At 35.9% G+C, this 23,786-nt stretch overlaps 1 protein-coding gene across 25 annotated transcripts in view; it reads right to left on the reverse strand.

Annotated features, from left to right (window-relative positions):
• The window catches only part of MYT1L (myelin transcription factor 1 like), a 326,870-nt gene that overhangs the window by 41,966 nt on the left and 261,118 nt on the right, over positions 1–23,786 (reverse strand). For 17 of the 25 annotated variants that reach the window (XM_027640988.1, XM_027640991.1, XM_027641005.1 and 14 more), the window contains 5 exons: positions 18,155–18,402; positions 15,634–15,870; positions 13,836–13,957; positions 13,410–13,472; positions 12,844–12,912 (listed from right to left, as the gene is read on the reverse strand). In XM_027640988.1, the coding sequence (XP_027496789.1) occupies positions 12,844–12,912; positions 13,410–13,472; positions 13,836–13,957; positions 15,634–15,870; positions 18,155–18,402 (739 nt within the window). The remainder of the gene's footprint in view (positions 1–12,843; positions 12,913–13,409; positions 13,473–13,835; positions 13,958–15,633; positions 15,871–18,154; positions 18,403–23,786) is intronic. The other 8 variants (XM_027640999.1, XM_027640992.1, XM_027640998.1 and 5 more) reach the window with 1 other exon arrangement.

A 23,786-nucleotide genomic window follows, 5' to 3' on the forward strand; every position in this document is an offset into this window, starting at 1 on the left:
GAGCAGGAGGTTAGACTATATAACATTTAGATATCCCTGACTATATAATTTTATAATTCTGTAATATATCTTAAAAGTAGTATCAGAGAGCATACTGTTTGGCCTCCTAGTGGCAGTACAGATGCAGCCTTTCCTTACAGACTGTTCCAGAAAGATCACGCACTACCATTCTACTTGATTTCAGTTCCTTCTGGATAGTTCAAGTTCAACCATCATCCAATTTATCTGTATAGTTGTACATATTCAAAATATTTGTGTATTTCTCTGTATTTTTATATATTCTTTTCAGCAATTGAAAATGATGATTTTGAAGTCTAGCTTGCAGAGTTAATGAATGCTCAGAAATTCTCAGTGAGGTAGACAAAGTTGATCACACCAAACATCCTGATCAGTGAGAGGGACTGCACCTGAGATAATACTCCCACTTTCTACTCTGGGCATGCACCTGTCTCTACTTAGGAGTTTTCTGTCTACCCTGAAAGGATGTTGCAGCTGTCTGGGTAGTAGTAAAAGAAGCAACAGAGCTTTTAGTACAGTATTCAATAACCTGAAATTGGTGTCATTTCACCCTAACCCGTCAGACTGGATGAGGCAGTTTGCACATTATGTGAACAAAGGAGGCATCCCTTCAGTGAGGACAGGAAGCACTGATAAGACTATTAAAACTGTTCCAAGACAAACTATTCTTTTTTCTGTTGGAATCTGCAGCTGTATTGAACAGCACTTTAAGTAATAATTCCAGTTTCATAAGAATGTTCGAAGGTATCATTACGTAGAGCACTTGAGAATGAATTGTGCTTTTTATTGCCATGGGATGTGCTCTGGTGTCTTTTCTTACTTTGGCCCTCCTTACTTTCTCTTTAAAGTCAACAAAGGGAGAAAGCCCACAGTTTTGTGTGATTTCCCCTTCTGCAACTCCCATATGATAAGGCAGTGCAAGTTTGGTTTATACTGTAAACATCTCACAAAAGAGTTATTTTAAGTTCAGAGTCTAATTGCTGCAGGAATAGTTTCTTAAACAGCTATGCAGAGTGCCAGGGAGGTTGGATACAGCCAGGGATAAATAGCTGTGCAGCACAATGGCTCAAGCTCTACTGTACCTTAGGGCTCAGAGCTCCCATGCACTGCAGAATTAGAAAAGCAGTTTGGAGGGAGAGGCTAACTTTGCCTTACGTGATTTTTACAAGAAGAAGGTTTCTGTCTGATTTTTTAAAGCAATACACTTCTTTTCCAAAACCACTTCCTGTTTTAGTGTGCTTATAGTCAAATAACCCTGAGCATCTATTTACTGTTCCTTACTCTAATTGACTTTGTTAGTGTTGATACAGAACTTGTCTAAACTTTGATTAATATTTTTCTTTTTCTAGGCTGGTGAAGAAGAACCATAACTTTTTATTTTCGGAGTGGATGTTTACATCTTCAATTCAAACACTGCCAAAATATTTTTTTTTAAAAAATCACTATCCTTACAAACATTCCTGCAAATTAAAAGCCCCCTGACAAGGATTTGGAAGAATATTACATGGGGTAGGAATATTGCTGCAACATGAATTCTCTGTTTTGATTACTCTGATTAGCTCAGAGTTTGGGATGCTCAGCTATACATGATATGGAAGAAGAGCATCTTATTAACCTTCTGGTATGAAGTAGGGATAGGCATAATTCTACTCAGCACTCCTTCAGCCGTAGGAAAACCACTAATTTCAAGATGAATATAGAATCAAAAAAAGTTCAACTGAACGTTGTGGTATGAATTACCCAGCAAACTGCATCTTACAAAAATGTCTCCCATAGGTTGCCACTTCCCAGTACTTATTGTTGTCAACTGTATCTCTTGCACAGAATGTAATCCATTGGCAGTGTCTTTAGAAACTGCCAAGTTCCCCTTTTTATGGTGAGGGAAATTTTAAGAAAAAGTACCCTTTGGATAAATATGCATTACATTTACTTTACCTTTGAATGGGAAGTATCTACATCACCATGAACAGACAAAAACCCCCCCCTTTTCTTAGTCTTAAAGACAAGGCCACTATCTTAAAACAATGGCATTTAAACTTTAAGATGGAAAAAAATTATTTTTGAGATTGTGCTTGATTATATAAGAATTTATATGAAGATATAAATTTATACCTGGTCTGTGGTATGTTAACATTCACAAGAATTATACAGAAATTGGAGATATGTGGTCCTGACATGTTTACTTATTACCATTTGTGAATCAGCAGCATTTATAGCATTTACTCTGGGTTTGGTAGAGTTAATGTCAAAATTTGTAAAAACAGAATTAAAGTCAGGTAAACTATTATTAAACATAGTATCCTGGATACAAATTTTGCATATAAATTGGTAGAAAATAACCTCTCATATGCATTCAATATTAATAATTTTTAATTTACAGATGTTTATTGGATCAAATAGAATTCGAACAGAAGTTAAAGAACTTCCTTACCAATACTTGACTAATTAAACTTCTAAAACAAGTTATGATAGGGCTCTGTCTACAACAGTATCAACCTGAAACTGTTTTTTTCAAGTGTAAGAAGTGAAAACTCTGCATGGAATTTGGCCTCTCACTCCATTAAAAACATGCTGTTCAGGAAAACCTTTTCACAGTTACAGAATGTAATCTTGGATCCAAAGTCTGCTAAAGACAGTGGGAGGTTTTCCACTGATGTGGTTGCCCAGAGCAGTTGTGAATGCCCCATCCCTGGAAGTGTTCAAGGCCAGGTTGGATGGGGCTTTGAGCAACCTGATCTAGTGAAAGGTGTCCCTGCCCACAGCAGGGGTTTGGAACTAGATGATTTTTAAGGTCCCTTCCAACCCAAACCTTTCTGTGATTCTACAATTCTATGACTTAAAAGGACTTTGGATCAAGTCTCAGTAAAGAATTTGAACCAATGAAAGACTTTTTCTGTGAATGTGAGTGTTGAGGATTAAACCTTAGGCGGTTTAAAAAAGAAAAGAAAAAATTCCTTAATTTCATTCTTTCAGATTCTTCACACTTAGTCACAAAAATTTCATTGGGTGTTATTCAAGAAGCCCCTTCTTCATTATACCTATACTTATGGAAAATACTTACGCTTTCCTGACAGATGTTTCTTGATTAGTGCATCAAACAAATCACCACCTACAATGGTTCCTGGAGAAGCCTTGAGGAGAAACCCATAATCTATCATTTTGAAAAATTATTCAGTTATTTTCAGATAAATTGTTATGATTTCTCTGGTTTGTTTTTTTTCTGTAATTTGTTTACAACTCTGTTCATGGGGAACAAAATCAGTGAATTATCTCTGCAGTGTCCAACATAAAAAACATTTACAGCTTTTAAATTAAAACTTATTTGTAAAATTCCCAGCAGTTACTGAATTCACTCCCCTTTAAAGAAGAACTCTGGTATTTAAAAGAAAAATATACAAATATTTGTGAGAAATAACGAACATATTTTTATTTGTATACCTATTGTCTGACATAATGTCTGATTCATGGCAGAAATAGAGATTCAGGTCATAAAGTCAAAAGCAAATGGTTTTTTTACCTATTAAACTCTGAATTCAGCATTCAGTAGACTGCATTTAATGCAGGATGATTTAATTTCTTTTAGCTATCATCAGTTTATACAAGAAAACAAAAAATCCCTAAGCTTACAGTTTTACAGGCAAAATGAGTAAGTTGTAATTTTGTAGGTCTTCTTCAGAACACTTTTTGTGTGCATTGTATGTTCAAGAAAAGTGCCAGACTGACTGACCTGGAAAATATAGTTCTCTACCTGTAAAAAAGAAAAGAAAGTCTATAACTTGTTTTTCTTATAAACTGCATGTGTATGTTTTGTTTCCTTTCCTACTAATATAGAAGAAAAGTGCTTCAGCATCTAATCTTCTTTGAATAAATTATATTTATAGCTCTTTTAGCTGATCATAGGCTTTCATAATGATGTCCCCACTAATTTGCAGTCTGAAAATTTGGAAACTACATCCCATTCATGTCAGTGTACTGTTAACTCCGAAGCCTGAAGATGGCATTTTAAATATCACTCTGCTTGACTACTTTTCAGCTCATCATTTGAATAAAACTATGTAAATAGTATAACTCTGGAAACTGCGCCTTAAATATGTTATTCAGATTTAATTTTTATGAAAGGTCTGGGTTTTTTTCCTTTTTTACCACAGTCCAAAGATAATACCTGACAATAGTAATGTGCTTATACCTCAGTCCTCACATACTGCTGAAGCTGACTGCAGTATAAGCACAGTCAAACATACAAAAATAATTAATGATGGCCAGTGTTTAAGTACTCCTCAAAATCTAAGGTTGTTTCACACAGTGTACACCAAATGAGCCCATACTGAAAAAGCACAGTGTCGTTATCTGTGGAAGAAGAGAAATCAGCAGACTTTGAAGCAGCGGAAATTTTGTGTGTTAGGGTAGAAGAGTAGTTCTTACATGCAGATGAGCAAATGTAAATTCCACTTACTGGGAATACAAAAATATTGTAAAAGAAGATTATGATGAGGTGTTTATGAGGGACATGGGATATTTTAGAGATATAGAACATCGATAGAGATACTACGGTGCTGCAAAAAATTGTGCCACATAAAGTCCCAATTGCACTGAGATAAAAGTAAAGGGATGAACTTAACTGCATGGCAAAATCAGATGTTACTGTGCAGATACAGACACCACGTAATTGAGTTAGCAACTGACCATTTTAAGAAAACAAACAATGCAAGGAATTTTATAACTTCAAAATATTTAAAGAAGGCAATCAAACATGAATGCTAACCCAAGAGAGCAGCTGAGGGCATCTGCCCAGATCATCACTGTAGTATCTTAGCGTAACTCCACTGAAGGCAACGGAGCTATGCTAATTTACACCAACTGAGGATCCAGACAATCACATTTAGGACTTCAAGTGACAAAATTACTTTTATTTTGGTATACATATTAAAGGGTTTTGGCAAGTCTGACCAAACACAGAAAGTGCAAAACACTGTATTTTTAATTCCCCTTTTAGCAACTGTATAGTTTATGCAACTTCCCATGGGGATTGCCTCAGCACTTGGGATATACCACAGCATCATGTTGCAGATCTTTGCGGATCTGGATGGAATGAGTAATTGCTTATGATCTGTTGATTTGAAGCAAAAATGATCAACATCACAATGGGAGTTTGCACAATAACCAAACTGTGCCAAAGAAAAGACCCTTGAACTGATTACAAGCAAATGCCAGGCTGAATGAGATCAATTATGTAGGACACGTTCAATGACAGAGAAGTGTGACCAAACCCAAGGAAGACAGAGGCAACTGTACAAATGGAAAAACTCCAAGACAAGAAGGCCTTAGAGAGATTCATTGGGCATATTAACATAGCTAAGCAAATTAATTGATAATTAAACACAACTCTCAGAATAGTTGCTTAGAAACTGCACAGAATGGCACTGAAATGACTGACAAGAGAAAAGTATCGAAAATTAAAATAAACTGTGAAATAAACATTCACTCTGAAATACTTGGTGATTAGAGAAGAGCTAGGAACTAGGGATTGTATCTTCAAAACTGCCTAAGTTGTTATTGCAGATGCTGAATTTCACTTTCAAAGTTAGGCATGTAGAAGTTGCAGGGATGTGGATACCCAGCACTTACATTCCTCCTAAAAACAAAGTTTAGACTTAAGTCATACAGGCTGCTCTGTAAAAATTACTCTAATTCAGTGAATGTTCATCTGAATTGAGACTATTTTGGGTAATAACTGAGTAGCAAATGGTTTTAAATACTGATTAAAATCCAAACAATAAAAAAGTAGAGCTATTATTATCTTTTGTTTTAAATAATTAAGTCCATAAAGAAGGAGGCCATAAACTATTTGGCTATTGTAGATACCACTATGCAAACAAAGCCTCTAATTTCAGAGCATTTCATAGGACTGACAACTAAGGCCCTGATTCTGCAAGGTGTTTCATGCAAGCAATTTCGTACCTGCATGGAACATTTCACAGCATCAGAGGTAGTGATATGCAGATGGCTTTTAAGGAGCTTTTTAGAGAGCACATGCTTTTAAGACTACCTCTCAGTAATGAAAACAACGATGAAGAATCTTATGTAAACAAAATTCAAGTGTTTTCCACTTTGGAGACAAAAGTTGACAAACTTAAGTGAGAAAAATGGAATGACTCAACCTTACCAGAGCCTGAATGAGTTATTCTAACAGAGAGAAAGCCCAGTCACTTCCATATGTAAAACTTATTGCGACTACAGAGATGAGGTTGCTGCAGATGATGGGTTTCTATACAAAGGACATTATCATAACACCACACAACATGAGGTTGGAAATGCTAGGTATAACCTACAGTGCCCATTTGAGTATTGAGAAGTGCAGGAACAGAGCCCAAGGTGTTCTGTTCTGGCCAGGCATGCATGCTGCCATCAAAGATAAGGTATCCAAGTGGAAATCTGCAATAAATACAGGAAACAAAAATGCAAAAAAAACCCACTGAAACCACATGAGATTCCTAATTTCACTTGGCCCAAGGATCTAGTTGAACAAAATGGGAAAGATTATTCCTTATAGGTGAACTAATAATTAGGGATCTATGTTCCTTGGTTTTGTTTTTAATAATTTAAATTAGACTTGCACACTAACTTGCAATTTAAAAAAAACATTAAACACTACAGTTTGTTCAGTTTCTTTTACCACAACATTGCAGATAAGCTAATAAAACACTGTAATTTACAAATGGCTCACTCTAACAACTTTTAACATTTCTCCAAATACATCGCATCTGGTCTTTGCAATTACATTTTCTATACAAAAGTTAGCTAAAGCATCAAGGAATTTCAGAAAGTGTCTACAGATTCAAAGGATACGTACTTAGCATCAAAGGAATACTTCAACATAACACAAGGTTACTTACTAGGCTCAACAACCTCAGTATTCAAGAAAAACTGTAATGACAACTTCTATTAAGTTTCCCATGTAGGAAAAAAAAGACATAAACAACAGGGGTAAAAAAGTGATAATAAGAATGGAAATGGTTATTTCTCTTGCAACAAAGAGTAATTTTATAAGATGAAAGTGACTGAAAACTATATAATGGGTCTCAGTCTTGCTGCATTCTTATAGGACGACAAATGTAATCTCAGCAGGAAAATGGAAGGGAAGGGTAGAAAAGGGAAGGGAAGGCAAGGCAAGGGATAATACTTCTGTGCAGATGAAGCAACAAATGTAAACCCAGGAACTGAATATCAGAAACACCTCAACTGGAAAACACAGAATGTAGGTAGAGAAATCACTTCAGCAGCTAACCAGATTTCTGCAGAAATAACTGGTTTGATTAGATAAAGCAACTGTATATTGGGAGAGCTATCAAGGTTTAAAAGAGTATAAGTACTGATCAATGTCCAAGAATAAAGTGGTTACCTATCTAACAAGGGAAATGTTTCTATGGTGTTTTACTAATATATCCTACTAATTTTTGTTTCTGGATTTTAAATTTTTCTTTTAGAAGGCCTAATTTTTGCCAGATGTCTAAAACAAGGAAGAAGATAGTATTATTTTTTCAGTAATATTTTATTTTATGTATTCTTAATAATAAAAACAACAGAAGCTTCTCCATTTCTGAGAGGGTATCTCTTCTTCCTAGTTCTTGTCTAGCAAACTGCAGTAAAAGCACATCAATAAGAATCAATAATAGGGATTACAGTAATATGGAAGAGCATCTCCTCGAAGCATGAGGTAAGGATATCCTTTCTATCCAGAAAAAAACCTGTATTTCCTAGAAGAGTTGTGGCTAAGAGGGAGAGCTTCAGAGAAGTTCACTTTTCCATCTGAACACCACTAGGATGACACATCTGGGAACAGGGACACAAAGATGAAAGGAAATTAAGAGAAAGAATATCAGATGATCAGCAAGAATATGGAAATTAAGGCAGAGTGACACGGAAAAAAGATGGAGGTACAGAAATTCCAACTCACTTCCTTGTGGAGAACATGGAAAAATAGACTGAGCTCCTCACTTTGAGTTAAGAAGAGATGTGGAAATCAAAAAGCTTTCATTGCAGTGAGGGAAAGGAGACTGTACTCCTCCCTGTAAGTGCCATAGGGAAATACCAAAAGACATGCACCACAGAAAACAATGACATGAAAAATCCACACAGGTGCTTTGGAACTGAAGAATCAGGCTTATTACAACAGTATTAGAGAATTATCCAAACTTACAGGCACCTACTCGAACTGCAAACCTTTCTGAGGTTCAGATTCTTTAATATAAGCACTAATGGGATTTTCCGGAAGAAAACTGACCCAAAGAAATGATAGTAAATGTTGACAATATGATATTCAGTTCCATGGCAGACCAAGCTAATACTTAGTTTTCCATGGCCTTTGAAAAACTGATTATTTTTACATCAAAGTAGCACTAAGTAGAACTAACGTTGTAATTTTCTGTGAGTCTCTGATACCAGGTTCTCTGGTTCTAACATTGGCAGGACACTGAGTAGAAATGTTCTCAGCCAGTATGCTATATTTTGTCTGGGATTGATTTCTGATGATCAAAATGTGTCCTTTTAAAAACAATAATTAATTTTAGCTTTGAGTTGTTGTTATTGTTTTGTTAGGTTTAGTTTTTTAAATTTTGTTTTGAATAAGATTTAAAGTGCTTCAAAATGTTGCTTTTTAATAGTATTTATAATTCCACACTGGAATTACAGTTTTAAAGTAATTGTAACTGTTAGATAAAGCTGCTATGATAAGGAATAAATAAGGAAAACTGATAAGGAAAAGCCCTGGGTAAGATTAAACTGTAATTAATTTATGAATATTTTAATATTGGTAGCTGTCACTGGGTGGGCTGTTAATTGCTTTCCCATCATAGTTAAGCTTAGTCATCAGTATAGTATCCCTAGGTCCTTTAAAAATTAGTTACTTTTCACAAGTACTATAAACCAAAAATCTTAATACTGGAAAAGTTTGGATCCTTGCCAGACGCTCACTTCTGCAGAGAGCCTTAAAGCTGTTGACCTGTTTTGTTTTGGTTTGGTTTTTTTTGTCAGCAGCAGTAACTGAAAATTAAAGCAGAAGGAATTCTTTTATTATTTGGAGATCACTGACCACTCTGTGTAACTGCTTTGGTCTGCTGATAAACTATGCACAAAGATTCTCGTGTTTCCACCTGAGCTTCAGATGAAAGTGGAAAACCGGGCAATCTGCACGGTAAACCTGAGCAAGAACCCTTACAGATGAGAAGCATGGGTGGTAAGGAATAATTATGCTGACTTTGGAACAATTTAACTGAAAACTGTAACATTAGTATTCTGGGAGCCAGGATGTGTGGGTGATGGAATCCTGGAGCCACAACTACCAAAAGGCAATACAGTAAGCATAACTGTGAAGCAAAATAAACTTTCATCTAACCTTTCTGGATTCTTATATTATTTGACTGATATTATTTATTAATATTATTTGAAATTTCTGCTATTTTCTATTTTAGTTGGGGCACAAAAAGAACCAGTGTGCTAGCAAAATTCCAGTTAGGACGCTGCATTATACAATATTTGTGTGTGTTGTACAATACACAAGGAGATTATGTATTGGTAAAACGTGATATAAAGGCTTTACCAGCATATATGTGGCTTTGCCACACAGCAAAGCCACGAAAGTATTAAATCCTTCCAAACTACGCAGTCCAGAAATATGATCCCTACGCTGCACTATCAATTCTTCTACTGCACCATCAATTGTTCTCTGTACCCCACACATTAAGCAAGTATTTGCCAGAAATCTTACAGAGGTTGAAATCTTTATGGAGTACTGGAAACAACTACATTGAAAACATGAACAAGAAATAGAAGATGAAGAGATGAGAACAGTACAGATTGGTAGGGACAGGACAGAAGGGATCTCAGCTTGGGATATAGGAAAAAATGTGTGTACATTTCCCTCTACAGCCTGGGGCAGGAGCCAAGGTTACTGATCCTCACTACCCTTGTGCTGTCAGAAAATATGTACGAAATATAGCAGCAATGTTCCCCACTTCCTCCTGGTGCCAGCCCATGCAGACCACTAAACCTTCTACTGCTATTTGTTATGACAGCAGTCCAGGTCACCTGTATAGCAGATACCAAAAGTTCCCATGGTGGCTGGTGGCCTGACAGAGAGTCAGTAGTATCCCATATTATGGAATGGCTTCTTATCAGCTTGCTCATTTTAGAAACAAGGAAATTATACTCCCAGACCTCGCACACAGAAATATAACAGATGTAAACGAAGTATTTCACAGTTCAAAAATTTCAAAATCAAATTCGCTTATATAGCTTTGGTTTAACTGCTTTGTGCATACTCATTACATTTACATGATCACATCTTCTTCCCTCTTAAGCAGAGAAAAAGAGCATAAATGAGAGCTGTATAAAGGATGCTGCCTTCCATAGGACTCCTACTTCCTTGCTTTGAAATATATGTGAGAAATGCTAAAATACTTTATTTCTGTCTCTGTACCAACCTCACTGGATGTAGAGACAGAGGACAATAAAAATATAAATGTGATGGAGGCTGGAGATGGGCTGATCAGACAAGGAGCTTGAGACAGGGAACAATGTAGAAAAAATGATGAAAAACAGGACAGAGCAAATGGGCCAAGTGGAAGCTGGGACTTTTGGGGTAGGAGAATGGATGTCTGGATGTTCTGAAACACTGGACTCTGTCCCACTTTTCAGAGTTCATCCCTTTTCACAAAGGGTCAATCACTCATCATGTAGACCTGCTGAATTCCCACAGCTCCAAGCAAATTCAAGGGTACTTGGCTTTGAGACTATACAGTTCTATACAATGTGAAGAACTCTGACAAATTGAGCCCTGAAAGTATCCAACTGAGCAATAGAAATTATATGTCTAATTTTTCTGGCTTTAAAATGGGGATAATATCAACACTGACTTACGTCAGAGTATAACTGAAGATGAAAATAAATCAATTCTTTTAGAACTGAGATAAATTAATTAGGAAACACTCAGATGCAATGGTAGTGACAAATGTGTGAGTGAATTAGTAGCTACATCTTCAGAGTGTAGTTTGAGAAAACTGCAGTGAATAACAGACAGGGCCTCACATGGGATAATGAGGAAAAGAGAAGAAATTCATTAGTTGCTTAGGCAGTGATTACTGTCTGCCCTGTGCAATGATTTACTGTTATCCTGTGGAAAAATACATGATCAGAAAATGAAGGCTTGCCATATAATGCAAATGCAAAAGTGAACTAAGTAAGCCTGCTTAAAATTCTGGCATTTTTAAATTTAACAGAGTTCTATGTGTTCAATAGGTATAATGATACCTGCTAAATTAATAATTTATGCTAAATGCTAATAAAGAATAGATGCTAAACCTAAAAATATAACTTTAAATTATTTTGTTCTCTTTGCTTAGGTAAAACTTGAAATAGGTAGAGAGAATGGCATGAGACAAAAGTGAGGTCTCAAATGTGTTTTTTTTTTCTTCCTGTTCTCTAGTAGATAGGTTTGATGTTTGAGAAAGGCAGAGGAGATGTGGTAATTTAAAAAGACAAGTAGAAACTTTATAAAGGGTTAAAGCAGCAAAGTATGTGCTTAAAATATTCACGCTGCCTCAAGAGTCTTATCTGTGTTTTGCTTATGCATTTACATTTCCTCCAATTTCTACCACTTGACCCATCACAACCCAAAATCCAGGTCTGAATCTGAGTTTCTCTGGGGTGTGCATATCTTTCTGTGCTTATACTTAAATGTTTTCCCTGATCTCATTTACATCCCCTTTTGCATATCCCATAGCTTTCTGGCAGCATATAGCAGCATGACCTAAGGTAATAATTTCAAAACATTATTTTTGACTGTGTGGGAAAGAAACTAAATTTTGCACCTATTGTTTACATCTAGCAACTAGGGTAGCTAAGACTAGAGAGCAATCTTATTCCAGTAGTTTTCTTATGCTTGCTTTCTTATTTTTTCCATGGTTTACATCAAGATTTGTTTTTTTTTTTTTAATGAGGGTATGTACTGAACTCAAGAAATGCTATTTAAGGTACTCATGTATTGTAAAGACAGAATATTTCTTAGCATGGCAGCATAAGCTATCCATTCATACTTTTTCTAACCAATTTTCCTAATTTCTTGTGAACATCTTTCCATGTTAACCAAAGTACCAACTCAGGAGTACCAGTATCTCACAGCACTAAGAAATGCTATAGCTCTTCCCCACAGAGAGTTGCAGTAGAGTATATGGTGCAGGACCAGAGCAAAGCTAAATCTCACGATTCTCTAACGCTCATTGTTCACAATTTTTAGTCCAAAGAAATGAAAGGAATTGTAAAGAATTAATTTTAAGTTGGGGAATAACTAAGTAAACACTGAAAAACATAGTCAAATGAGAAAATGCATTTGACTGATAGCAATGATACGAACCTGGGGAAAATTATGCAAGTGTTTGGGAAAAATTGTTTTCTCTTCCCTCCAATCTGTGTCTGAGAAACTACAGCACTTTACTATTGTGTAATCAGAAGTGTTTCATCAGTCTAATTGTATGAGAATTTTCTGTTCTAACCAGTAAATCAAAGTTCAGAAAAAAACTGAATTCCAGAAGTTCTGACTTTTCTCTATCCCTATATCTAGTGAATACACAAAAGGAAATGCTGCGTCAACAGATTTATGTACAGAGCCCCCCTGTATGGAATTTCTTTAAGAGACTTCAATGCATGTTCCAAGCAGGATCAGCCTCTTCTGCAGCAGCTCTCCAGACAGTGTTTCTAATTTCTGATACAACTATACACAATTTTCAGTAAAGTAAATATTTATAAAGAAAATATTTGTTCTTTATATCTTACTTGAGTTCTTGTGAGCTTGTGGCCAGCATACTTCGAATGCTTTTGTCAGCCAAGGGACAGCCAGATAAACTGTAAGACATGGCAGGACATACAAGTATGTTAACCTTCTCATTAGCTGAACACTCCCAAACAAACACAACATAAAAATTAAAAAGTAAAAGTTTGTAATGCAGAAAAGCGATGGGGCAAGTGCTGTAATATTGAATTCTCTAATATAGTTAACCCTCTGAATATATTTAGTTATCAACATTACTTCCAAAATGACATACTGTAAATGGTCTTGTTTGTTTGTTTGTTTCTCTATGAACTAGTAAAATATAACAAAAATATTTGAGATTCCTGGGTTAACTACTTAAATGCTTAAGAATACTTTGGAAATTTTAGTAATCTATTTAAAAATAAAAGACGTTTATACAACACACAAATTAGCATGCTTTTAAGATCAACATATATTACTCAAAGGGTTAACACATAGTTCAACGTTTTACTTTGACAGCATTGTTGAGGTAAGCTGAAAACAATAAATTGAAAAGACAGAATCCACCATGAAAAAAATGAAGTCACACCTTCTATGTGAGGCGTAATTACCAGTCACATGACCACTCCCATCACACCCTGGTGTTGGACATCTGCCACCAAACAAAAACAAAAACAGCCAAAATAGTAAGTATGTTTAAAAAAAAAACTTTTAAAAGTTTCATTGTTTCCAGTTTAGCTGCAATGACTGCAAGGGGTTTTAAGCATCCTAATCGAAAAGCTGCAAAATGAACCGGTTTAAATGAAAATGGCGTCTCAATACAATATAGCATCATTAAGAACAAGCAAATACACATTAGCTTATCACTTTACTTAACTGGCAGTTTGAAACATTTATATGCTGCAAATGTTGCATGCTCATACTGCAAGGCGTATATGTATTCGTTGGTTTAAAAAAAGACAAAGAGAGAAAAGGTTAAAAGGAGAAAAATAATTTCACCTCACATTATGCTTACGTTATTAAATCCTTTTTGCTCTCTTTGCATTGAGGATATTTGGGTTTAGGACTTGGGATTGTAACTTCACCAGGATACCTTCTTTCTTCAAGTGCCTCTTGGAAAGGATCCAAATCTTCCGGCTACAGGCAAATATATACACATTAATTTCAGCTAGATGAGGTTACAACTTAGATAAAATAATAGTCATCAGGTGGTATCTCCTTCTTATCCTATTCTGATAGAGAAAATTAATGAAATTATTTTATATTCTTTCATCTATTAAACTTTTGAATTATATTTGAATATTTTGATGAAGACTTCACAATATGTGAACTATATATTTCATTTAACTAGAAAAGAAAAAAATAAGGACAAACCCCAGCTTTTTTTATAGTTGTCATATTATTTTGCTCTAAAAGACTGCTTTTTCCCCTAAAGTCACCACGAAAGAGTGGAAAGGCAAAAAAGATGACTAAATACAGTATCTTATGCATCAAAAAGCCACCTTAAATGACATTTTTAAGGATTTAGATAATCTCAAAGATGAAAGAGGAACAATCTTAACATTTACACACAGAATCTCAATCTGGGACAAATCTCAATGGATCTATCTGGCAAAACAGAATGATATAGTTTGTAATTTACTTTACTGATATATTCAGAAATTCAAACCCATCTATTTCAGGAATGTAGTGACTGAATGCAGGGATTCAGTGATTCCTGCAGATGGTGCTATAAACACCACAGTAGAATCAGGCAGTTCTGCCTGCTCTGAAAGAATCTGCTGCTTTACCTCACATTTCCTTGACAGTGACAGATTTCCTGCCCAGTCCAATGAAATGTGTAGCAAAACCATAAGTATCACCAAATCTAGAATGTATTCGGGGTATCTAGTGAAAATCCCATATTTCAAAGATACTGAAAACAGTTTTACATTTTAATTAAAATTGGCAAGAGATGTGCTACACACAAATAATTAGCCTAATTTTCTATTATAACCAAAGAAAAATCAATCTATAGAAGTCTTCAAACAGCTAAATTGAATTGAGGGCAGGATTTTAAGATGCACAATGGTTAAGGGTTAAAACCGGATGGAGAAAAGCAGTGACATTGAACCTTGTCAGCAGACGTCTTCAGTGTCCTACCTATACTACGTTTCGAAAAGTAATACAAATTCACTAACATACTTTCTCTATTTGCCTCTTCTGTTTAAAGGGTTTTGCCGCTGTCTTGGTATTATGAATCGAAAAGTAACACTGATTTCTAATATCCCTTCACTGTATTCTTGATAGAATGTATTTCACTACTACAGGTCCTTACACTTAGAGCTATGAAGAGCATGTAAGAAACTGAGAAGATTAACTGAAACAGTTGAAAGTTTACATTACACTCTGCTGCTTTTCTTTAAATTGATTTCTAAGTAACGCATGCCTTCAAATACTCAGCACATCACTTATGGTTTTCAAATTCAGGAGAAATCTTGTCTTCAGAGACGATTATCCCAGTATACAGAGTAACGTAATCTGGATACAGCAAAACGTCTTTACTGCAGAAAATATTTGTTAACAAGATGATGCTGTTAGAAAACATGATTCACATTCATGGTTCAAATGTTGTCTTATGGAACTTAGTCACAGATCAGATGTGTGCCAGAATGATACAGTCCTAAAGATTAACCAGCAGAAGGTACTTTTTGTAGAAAACCACCAGTTTTATCACATATTAATTTTGTTTCCTGTTTCTCTCCAAATTTTAGAAAATTAATGAATTGCCAAAATTAGACTGCAACAAGAACTAATAGATGAAAAAGACATACATTAATCTCTTTGGAATCATCTTCATCTATCCTACTTGGCTTCATTTTAGTGTAGTCCACTGGTAAGTCCCAGCAGTCACCCTCGTTCAGTTGGTAACACCGGTTATTCATCACGGCTTGCCGTTGTGGGGACATTGGCTCCAGTGGTGTCAAAATGGTACAGCAACCATCTCGCTGCCTCTGCTTGTTCATGCTCAGATCCAACGTCCCGTTTTCATCGACTTCCATATCAGGATTCTGTCAAAATAAGAAAAATATTGTTAATTTGGCTTCAGTAAACCACTACCTCTTCTTCAATCTGACTGCCTAGCAGAGTGATAAAATGCTTTTCCATTCCTGTATAGATTGTAAGCATTGAGCCCCCTCCTACACATAGCATGATGCTGTTACACAACATTAATGCTGTTAAAGTAGATTTCTTCCTGAATGGTTAATCTGATGTTTTTGGGGAAAAGGAGAGAGACTTCAGTCCCCCTTCCGCCAAACAGCACATAGGTGCAAAATCTCTTACATAAAGGAGAAATCTGTAAGGGTACTTTTTTGCCATTGTCATTATATATTCTTGATTTATTCTGTCACAGGTGAGTACCTATGAGGTAACATCTGCATAATTCTTGTTGTAAGTCCTGACATCTGTCTGGGTGATTGGAGTAACAAAAACCAGCTAGCATCAAATAATCTTTGTTTCTTTCTTTCTTTAACATTATCAGTTAATGCTTGAATAGATAACATCAGAAAATTAAACAGGGAGGTAGGGTACCAAAATAAGTCCTTTTAGAGACCATTTCCCAATGAGGAAATGCATTCAAATTTCACAGCTCTTTCCCTGCAGATGAACACGTACTAACATTTCATATATCTATCTTGATAATAATTTGTACCAATTTCTGTCACAACTGAGGTACTGTGAAAAATGGGGCAAGTACCGGCTCTGACTTTTTCTTTTGCAGAAATGAACAAGGGTTGTCTATTATACTAGCTGAGGAAAAATAAGAATCTTAAAATGAACACAAAATGAACAGAACTAAAGGCAGATAAAACAAAACAAAAATGCCAACAAAGAATCCCTCATCCTTCCGAAAATGAAATGTTCCATGAGATATTTGGTTTCAAAACTAACATGAATGTGATCAACTCCTTGTATGTCTGGTGACTTTCCCTCCTCTTTAGTAATAACAGAACTGCAAGAAAGCACTGTGAATGCAAATCTCTCTTTCTGAATTACTGCCTTTTGTCAGAGCTTATATCTAATTGCTGCTGCCAATTTAACTTAGAAAATACTTGGTTTTCTTCTCAGATTCATTCCTTCAGTCTCAATATAAAGTGACACATTAGGAAAGAGGCCCTTCTGGTTAAGACACAGAAGATTTTTAGCATTTTATTCCAGCTTCTCCCATCATGTTGATATAGAGAACAATTGCATTTATTTACATATGAGAGATTTCCCTCTTGAACAGTATTAAATAAATTAATATAAAATGTAGTATTTGAAAACAAAGTTGTTCGCCATTCTGGTTTAAATCATGATTATTACTAATACCTACTGCTACAGGTTTAATTTGTTATGAATGATCGAGGGACTTTACATGATAAGGGGAAGTAAACCTTTGCTAAATGTAGAAGAACAGAACATGTCTGCCAGCTAAAAAGCTCTCTACAAGCACAATAAAAATGTTTCCTCTGCACTGCATCTGTCTGCTCAGCCATCTAGTGGTCTCCTCTAGGCAGCACTGTACTGTTTTCTTGTGCATGTTAAATACTTATTTCTGAACAGCTATCAGAGTCAGAACTTAGAAGTTTATAATGAAAAAAATAATCTTCTCCCAAATATTTAATGAATGTTAATAGAGTACTGTTTTTTCTTAATGCAGAAATCTTAGTGACAAAAGCTTTTATTTGTATCTGTACAGCCATTTTATAATATACTGAGGCTCTATGAACATACAGAACATTAGTGACCCTGCAATACTGTTAAGTACATTTAAAGTCACCTTCATAGATTTGTTCCTTTCAAATGTATTATGCAGTGACTTAAGAACTGTGATATCACAGACAGGCAAGAAATTGTAGTACACAGTAGTATGTCTGAAATTTGTACTAAATCTTACAATCTTAGCTCCCATTTGTGACTTTTAAATGGAAATACAGAGTTAAATCTTAATCCTTTCACAAAATCTATGAATTGAACTATTTTAACAAAAAAAAAAAAAAATCAGTAGTGCAAACAATACCATTTGAGCAATCCAAACATCTTTTATAATTATAGTAAGAGAGAAATCAAAAAAAGGCGTACATGCTATTAGTATCATCCTTTCATAAAACCATTGGGATTTCCTGGGATACTTGTGAGCAGTTTATATCTTTCTTTTTTTTTTCCTCGCTTTAGCAGAGCCACCAAATTATGTTAATTTCGAGGAGGGAAAAAAGGTAAGATGTACTAAAGCTATTCTTCTCTCTATCAGGGCCACCGAGCAAGTACAGTTAAGAGAAATCTTCATCAACAAACAGAACTGATTTTTACCCTCGCACAGAGATCCTGAGGCTTAGTGGAGAGGTTCTGAGGCATCTCCCTGCAGCGAGTGGAGAGATTCAGAATAGCAGTAGCAGCCATGTGCGCTGCCTCCATGTCATGAGTATAGTCAAAGCTGCTCTTGCTGCAGGTACTGCTGGCACTGCTGCCTCCACCACAACTCATATTGCTGCTGCTGCTAGGGGCATAACTGCTTGTTGTGCTGCTGGTTGGACTTGAATTCTTACAGTAGCGTTTAGCTGTGGGAAGAAATATGACAAGGATGACTCAAAAGAAGGAGCATTCTGCATAAGTGAAGAGAAAAACAAACTGCTGGAGGTGAAATTTATAATGAGGAACAGTAACCAATGCCAAAAAAAAAAAAGCCCGCAATAAGACTGATGGCTGTATTTCTTGATTTCTGTCTGTGAGTTTTATATGCTACATGTGTGAACTTGTATGAAATAATCTCCTGTAAAAATCTGCATGATGTGATCATGAATCATTCTGACAAACAGGCTGGATTTAGAAAAAAAATAAAGACACAGAAACACTGCTTTTACCCCACATATATAGTCAGACATAAGGTACAATCTGCTCAGCTCATTCATTTTTATTAATGACAGGCAACGTAACACTACAGGATCTTTTCCTATTTACATAAGCAAACCGCTAATTTAAGGCCTAGACTCTCCAGAGATATTGGAGATCAAGCCCACCATAAGGCTGATGGGCTTGGCCTCTGGGCCACAGTGCCACCCATATGTCCTCAAACAGCCCATGCTTCCTAAAAGCTTTTTTTTCTTCCTACGTCACAGGCAAGTCTTATGGCAATGGTCATCACAAAGGAAAGAAGCACTGCAGAAAAGAAAAGGTCATTGTCACGTGTGAGTTTTACCATGACTTGCACAAAGGCAGAAGCGGTGGCTGTTTAAATGGCAACAGGTACAAGTGAAATGTCCCCCCCTTCAAACAACCCAAGCACCTACAACTCTTCATAGAAACAGTCAGGACCAAGACACCCCTTCCTGCTCACACTGAGGGCAGCAATGCCCGGCTGTACTCTGACCAACAGAAGCACCAGGAGGTCACAGGAGAGCCAAGGCACTGACAGTGCTCATGTCCAGCCTATCTAAATACAAGGTAGCACTGTTGCTGCTTTTAAGTAATGCTCTTTGCAGCCAAAGGGATCATAGCAATAACGGAAAACAGCCCTATTAGCCCACTTATTTCTCCAACCCTCTTCCCAAATGAACTGTTTTAAAAGTGTTCATAAAAAACGCAAGAAAGTATGAGCTCGCCTCCAAAATCTAAACGTTTACGTATTTTCATTAAAAAAATAAAAGTCAAGGTCAGAGGATACATACATGCATATTACAGCAACTATTTTCCCTTAAGATGTAAATGTATACTGCAGAGATCATACCTTATAGCACAGGGTAACAATAACCAACTAGCATGCTGATTAGAGAGCTTTACAAAAAAGGTTAGGCCTTAGCTAGAGCTCTTCCATTATGGGCTCCATTTAAATGCCAGACTCTTCAGTTGTATTTGTTGGAGCAGACATACATATAATAATCTGCTCCCATGAGGACAGCCCATTTGTGAACCACAGGCTGCTTTGGTAGGCAGGTAGGGTTCAAAAGAAGAATCTGAAAGCAAAATATCTCTGCTAGAGTTTATGTCATTCTCCTTTCTCTGAAAAACTGAAAAAAAAGAATCATGGCGTTATTTTTACTGCAAAGGAAATAGTATTTCACTTAAATCATAACAGATGGAGTTTTCTCAGGAAAGCCACATAATGCACAGGGTGTGATTTTTTTTTTTAAATGAAGTGAATGCTAAACATTCATCACATTTCTTTGTTTTGAACACATAGTAGCACTACTGTAGCAGGGTATCCACCAATAATAAATTTTTGAACTGTTTCTCAAGAGTTTCATTATTAATATAGTAGTCAGTGGTGGTTTGAGTAAAAAATCAGCATTTATCCATTGTTACTTTGTTATAGTATCCAAGACACGCAAGAATTTTCCTATACTTAAGGAAGGAAATAACTAAGTAATTCAGTTTCTACTGTGTTAACACAGCAAGCACCCTGTACCATTTGTCAAATTAGAACTTGTCAAATTAGAAATATTTTTCAAAATACATATGAACAAATAAGACTTTTGTCATTTGCAAAAAATGTTAGTTTTGTTATAGTAGGTCACATTTAGACAGACATAAGAGACATACTAAATGGGAAATTATATATATCTATATGAGAATGTGTGCTAAAGAAAGGGAGGAAAGGAGGCAGCTTTATATGTAGAACTAACCACCAAAACCTCATGCAGGCTCTGATATGGACTCCTCTGTGGCCTTGGTCAAACTATAATATCCCTCAAATTCATTTTCCCTATAAAGAGAAAGTTGCTTCTAAAATTTAGTTGTGTTGTGATTCAATTGCAAAACACTTTGAAGATGTAAAGTGCTATAAGCATGCTACACAATTATCAGCTTCCAGATGATCAATAATTTAAGCAAAACTTAGAGAGAAAAGGCCATGGTTATTTTAACCTTACTGTAGTTGTACATTTGAAGATGAGTCACATAACCCAGACTGTTCATTTCACATTAGTTTTTTAGGAGAAACAAAGATCATCAATTTCTAATTAACTAAATCATGCTGTTCACGAATAAAGGGAAAGCTGCATTGTTTCAATAACAGATAATTCTGCTTGATACATCACCCACCCCCGAGGCACCAGGTTTTGGAAGCTCTGCAGTCCATCTATGATTTGTGATTCGGAGTGAAACCAAATGTGGAGAACAGCTTTCCCATTAGACACAGGTCTAACCAGCTGCATACCCAAACTGCTCTTCCATCAGACATCCCTGGGGGCTGATTACAAAGAACCTCTCAGAGTCTACAGGCTTCTTTTACTAATTAACAACAGAGGAGTGGGAGAGATCCCAAACACATAAAAGCCCAAAGGAAGGTATTTGGAGTGGAATTCAATTCTGCCCAAGCACCTCCATCCCCAATATTGTCTAAATACTGAATGTATTATGTAAATTAATTACAGTTTCAACACTTTTTCCTGACCTGCACAATAAGAGACATCTCACCTACCTTCAGATATCTGACCTATTCATTATAGGCTTCCTCTATAGGCAGTGGAAAAAAATACGAAAAAAAAATGATTCATCTCCTTCTGAGCACTGTAGAAGATGAATTAAATTGGAGACAGAAGGACCCAGGCCTATTGGTGGAATGAGAGGAACTCCTGCCATTAACTGAGCAACACTGAAGGTGTTGCCATCACCTCTGCCTGCTGTGTCCAGCTGTTCTTATCTTTATTACCATATACCATAAGCCCAACATCCAATACACTATGAAACTGCTTTCAAAGCAAAAACAAGCCCACAAATACAAGATTTCTCAAGAATGATCAGATCATCCCACCCAACCGACAGTTGGTTGGGTATACATTTTCTGTTTGTTTCTTAGCAAAGCTTACTAGAAAAAAAATAACAAGGAAACAAACCAAAGGAGTTATTTATGTTCATATCACTCACTGAACACTTACTGAACATATAATCCCTTCCTCTGATGATGAAAATACAGTACTAGTTGATAATTAAAAAAGCATTGAGATATGAAGTTAGTGATTTTTCATATTCTTGGACTTTTTGTCTCATAGTCAGAACTAAAGCACTGTTTACCTGCACATTTCCCGCAAAACCTTAGGCTTATTGTCAGGTTTTTCAGAACTAAATCTGCTCTAATATAAACACGTTTGGCTGACTTACATAATAGGCATGCACTCTGTACCTCCATAATGGCTATAGTAGCCAAAATTATTTTTTTATACACAAATATAAAATCACCTCTTAATACTTTAAAGTTTCTTGAGAAACAGTGGTTCTTTTAAGTGAAGAGTCTCTTCCTGAAATCTCCTTCATATTCAGTTATTTACAATAACTGTCAGCAAAATCCTTGATCCATTCAAAGTCAGGGCCAAAACTTTGACTAATTTCAGTGTGCTCAGGATTTCACTTCATCATTCTAAAAATTCAACTGATTTTCCTGAGCCAATTGAAGGCAAATATGATGGAGTACTTACAAAATTTCGGAGAGCTGTGAATCATAAAGATTTGATGAAAATCACTTATAGTGTGCAAAGAAAACTAAAATTAGGCCCCACCTCTGGGACCACTTTGTCAGGTCTGTCTGGCCAAACAGCATACACATCACTTGGAACCAGATGCAGTGTGTGCTGCCTCCTGCAGAGCCAGGAATATGGAACAAATCCATATGGAATTAGCCTTTGTTTGGCAAACAACCTGCTCCAGCTTAAATGGGCTTCAGTTGTTCTGAGCACACAAGAGCCCCTTATACTTGCTATACCAGCAAGTATAGTGTATATATGAATCACATATATACAGTGTCCCACAGTCCTCTCTGGCTCACATTACTGAGCAGTGAAGCAACCTCGTCCCAGTCTTATATCTAAGTAAAATTTCTATTTATATCAAAGGAAGATAAGTGTATAAAGTAAGTGAGCCCTATCCCCATAGGCTTTTATTATTTAAGGCCACTGTTAAACTTTTGCTTAACATTACATGTATTTTTAAATTCTGGTGATTTTGAAAAGAAAGTAGAGTTTGTTACTGTTTGCTGAAAAAGAAGCCTTAAATGACAAAAATATGTATCAGTTTCCTAAGTATTAGTAATGTGATCTAAAAATAAGCTTTTTCACAGGATCCTCAACAATACTCTGATTCTTTCCTTTCTAGAAGAGTAGATAGAATATATATACAACAGTTAATATCTCCTTTACCTTATATTAATGTACACTCATTACTTTCCTAACCACAGTCTGAGTCAGTGCTATACCTTTAATCCCGTTCAGGCCCTTATGATACAGACATATAAGATGAAGGTATGAGAGAAGGAAAAAAAAGGCACTTTTACTAAAAAGTAGGTTGCCTTTCATGAGCCTTCTCCTTTCTGCTATAGTGCAAGAACATGCCTGTTGATTATATGAGAAAGCAAAATATCCAAAATATCAGACATATGAAGGCAATAGGTGTAGCAATTTTCCCCCTCTCCACTTAACTAATGTCAGAGTCTGTGTTCAGGCAACAACATAAATTGTTGTGTATAGTATATTTTTTTCTGTGTTCCTAAACAAAAATTTGACACCTGCCTGAAATTTCTTATGGCAGTCAGTGAATAGTATCAAATATTTTAACCAAAAAATAAATTGCTAGCATTCAAAAAAAAAAAAGAGATAAAGGCACAGTTTACTTTTATATATATATATACACACATATATAATATATATGCATATATAAATGCATTGCTTGAAAAATTCCTGATGTCCTCAAAAGCTACAATCCAAATTCCCCTTCTTTATCCTGCTGTTCATTTTTCTCCCCTAATAAAAATCCTCTTGCCTGACCGACCCCATCCATCTCCTGAACTGAAGCAAATTTCAGCCTACTCTTAAACATGTTACTTATGTTAGTTTTCAGTGAATCCAACTGGTGTATTTATGAGGACAAAATAAGCAGAAATGCCTCATTAAGTAAGTAGCAGTGATTTCTGAAGTGCAATGAGACCCAGGTTTTCTACTTCCATATCCCCAAAGAG

This window comes from Corapipo altera, unplaced genomic scaffold (genome assembly GCF_003945725.1).
Source record: "Corapipo altera isolate COAL_440 unplaced genomic scaffold, ASM394572v1 46, whole genome shotgun sequence".
Lineage (NCBI taxonomy): Eukaryota > Metazoa > Chordata > Aves > Passeriformes > Pipridae > Corapipo > Corapipo altera.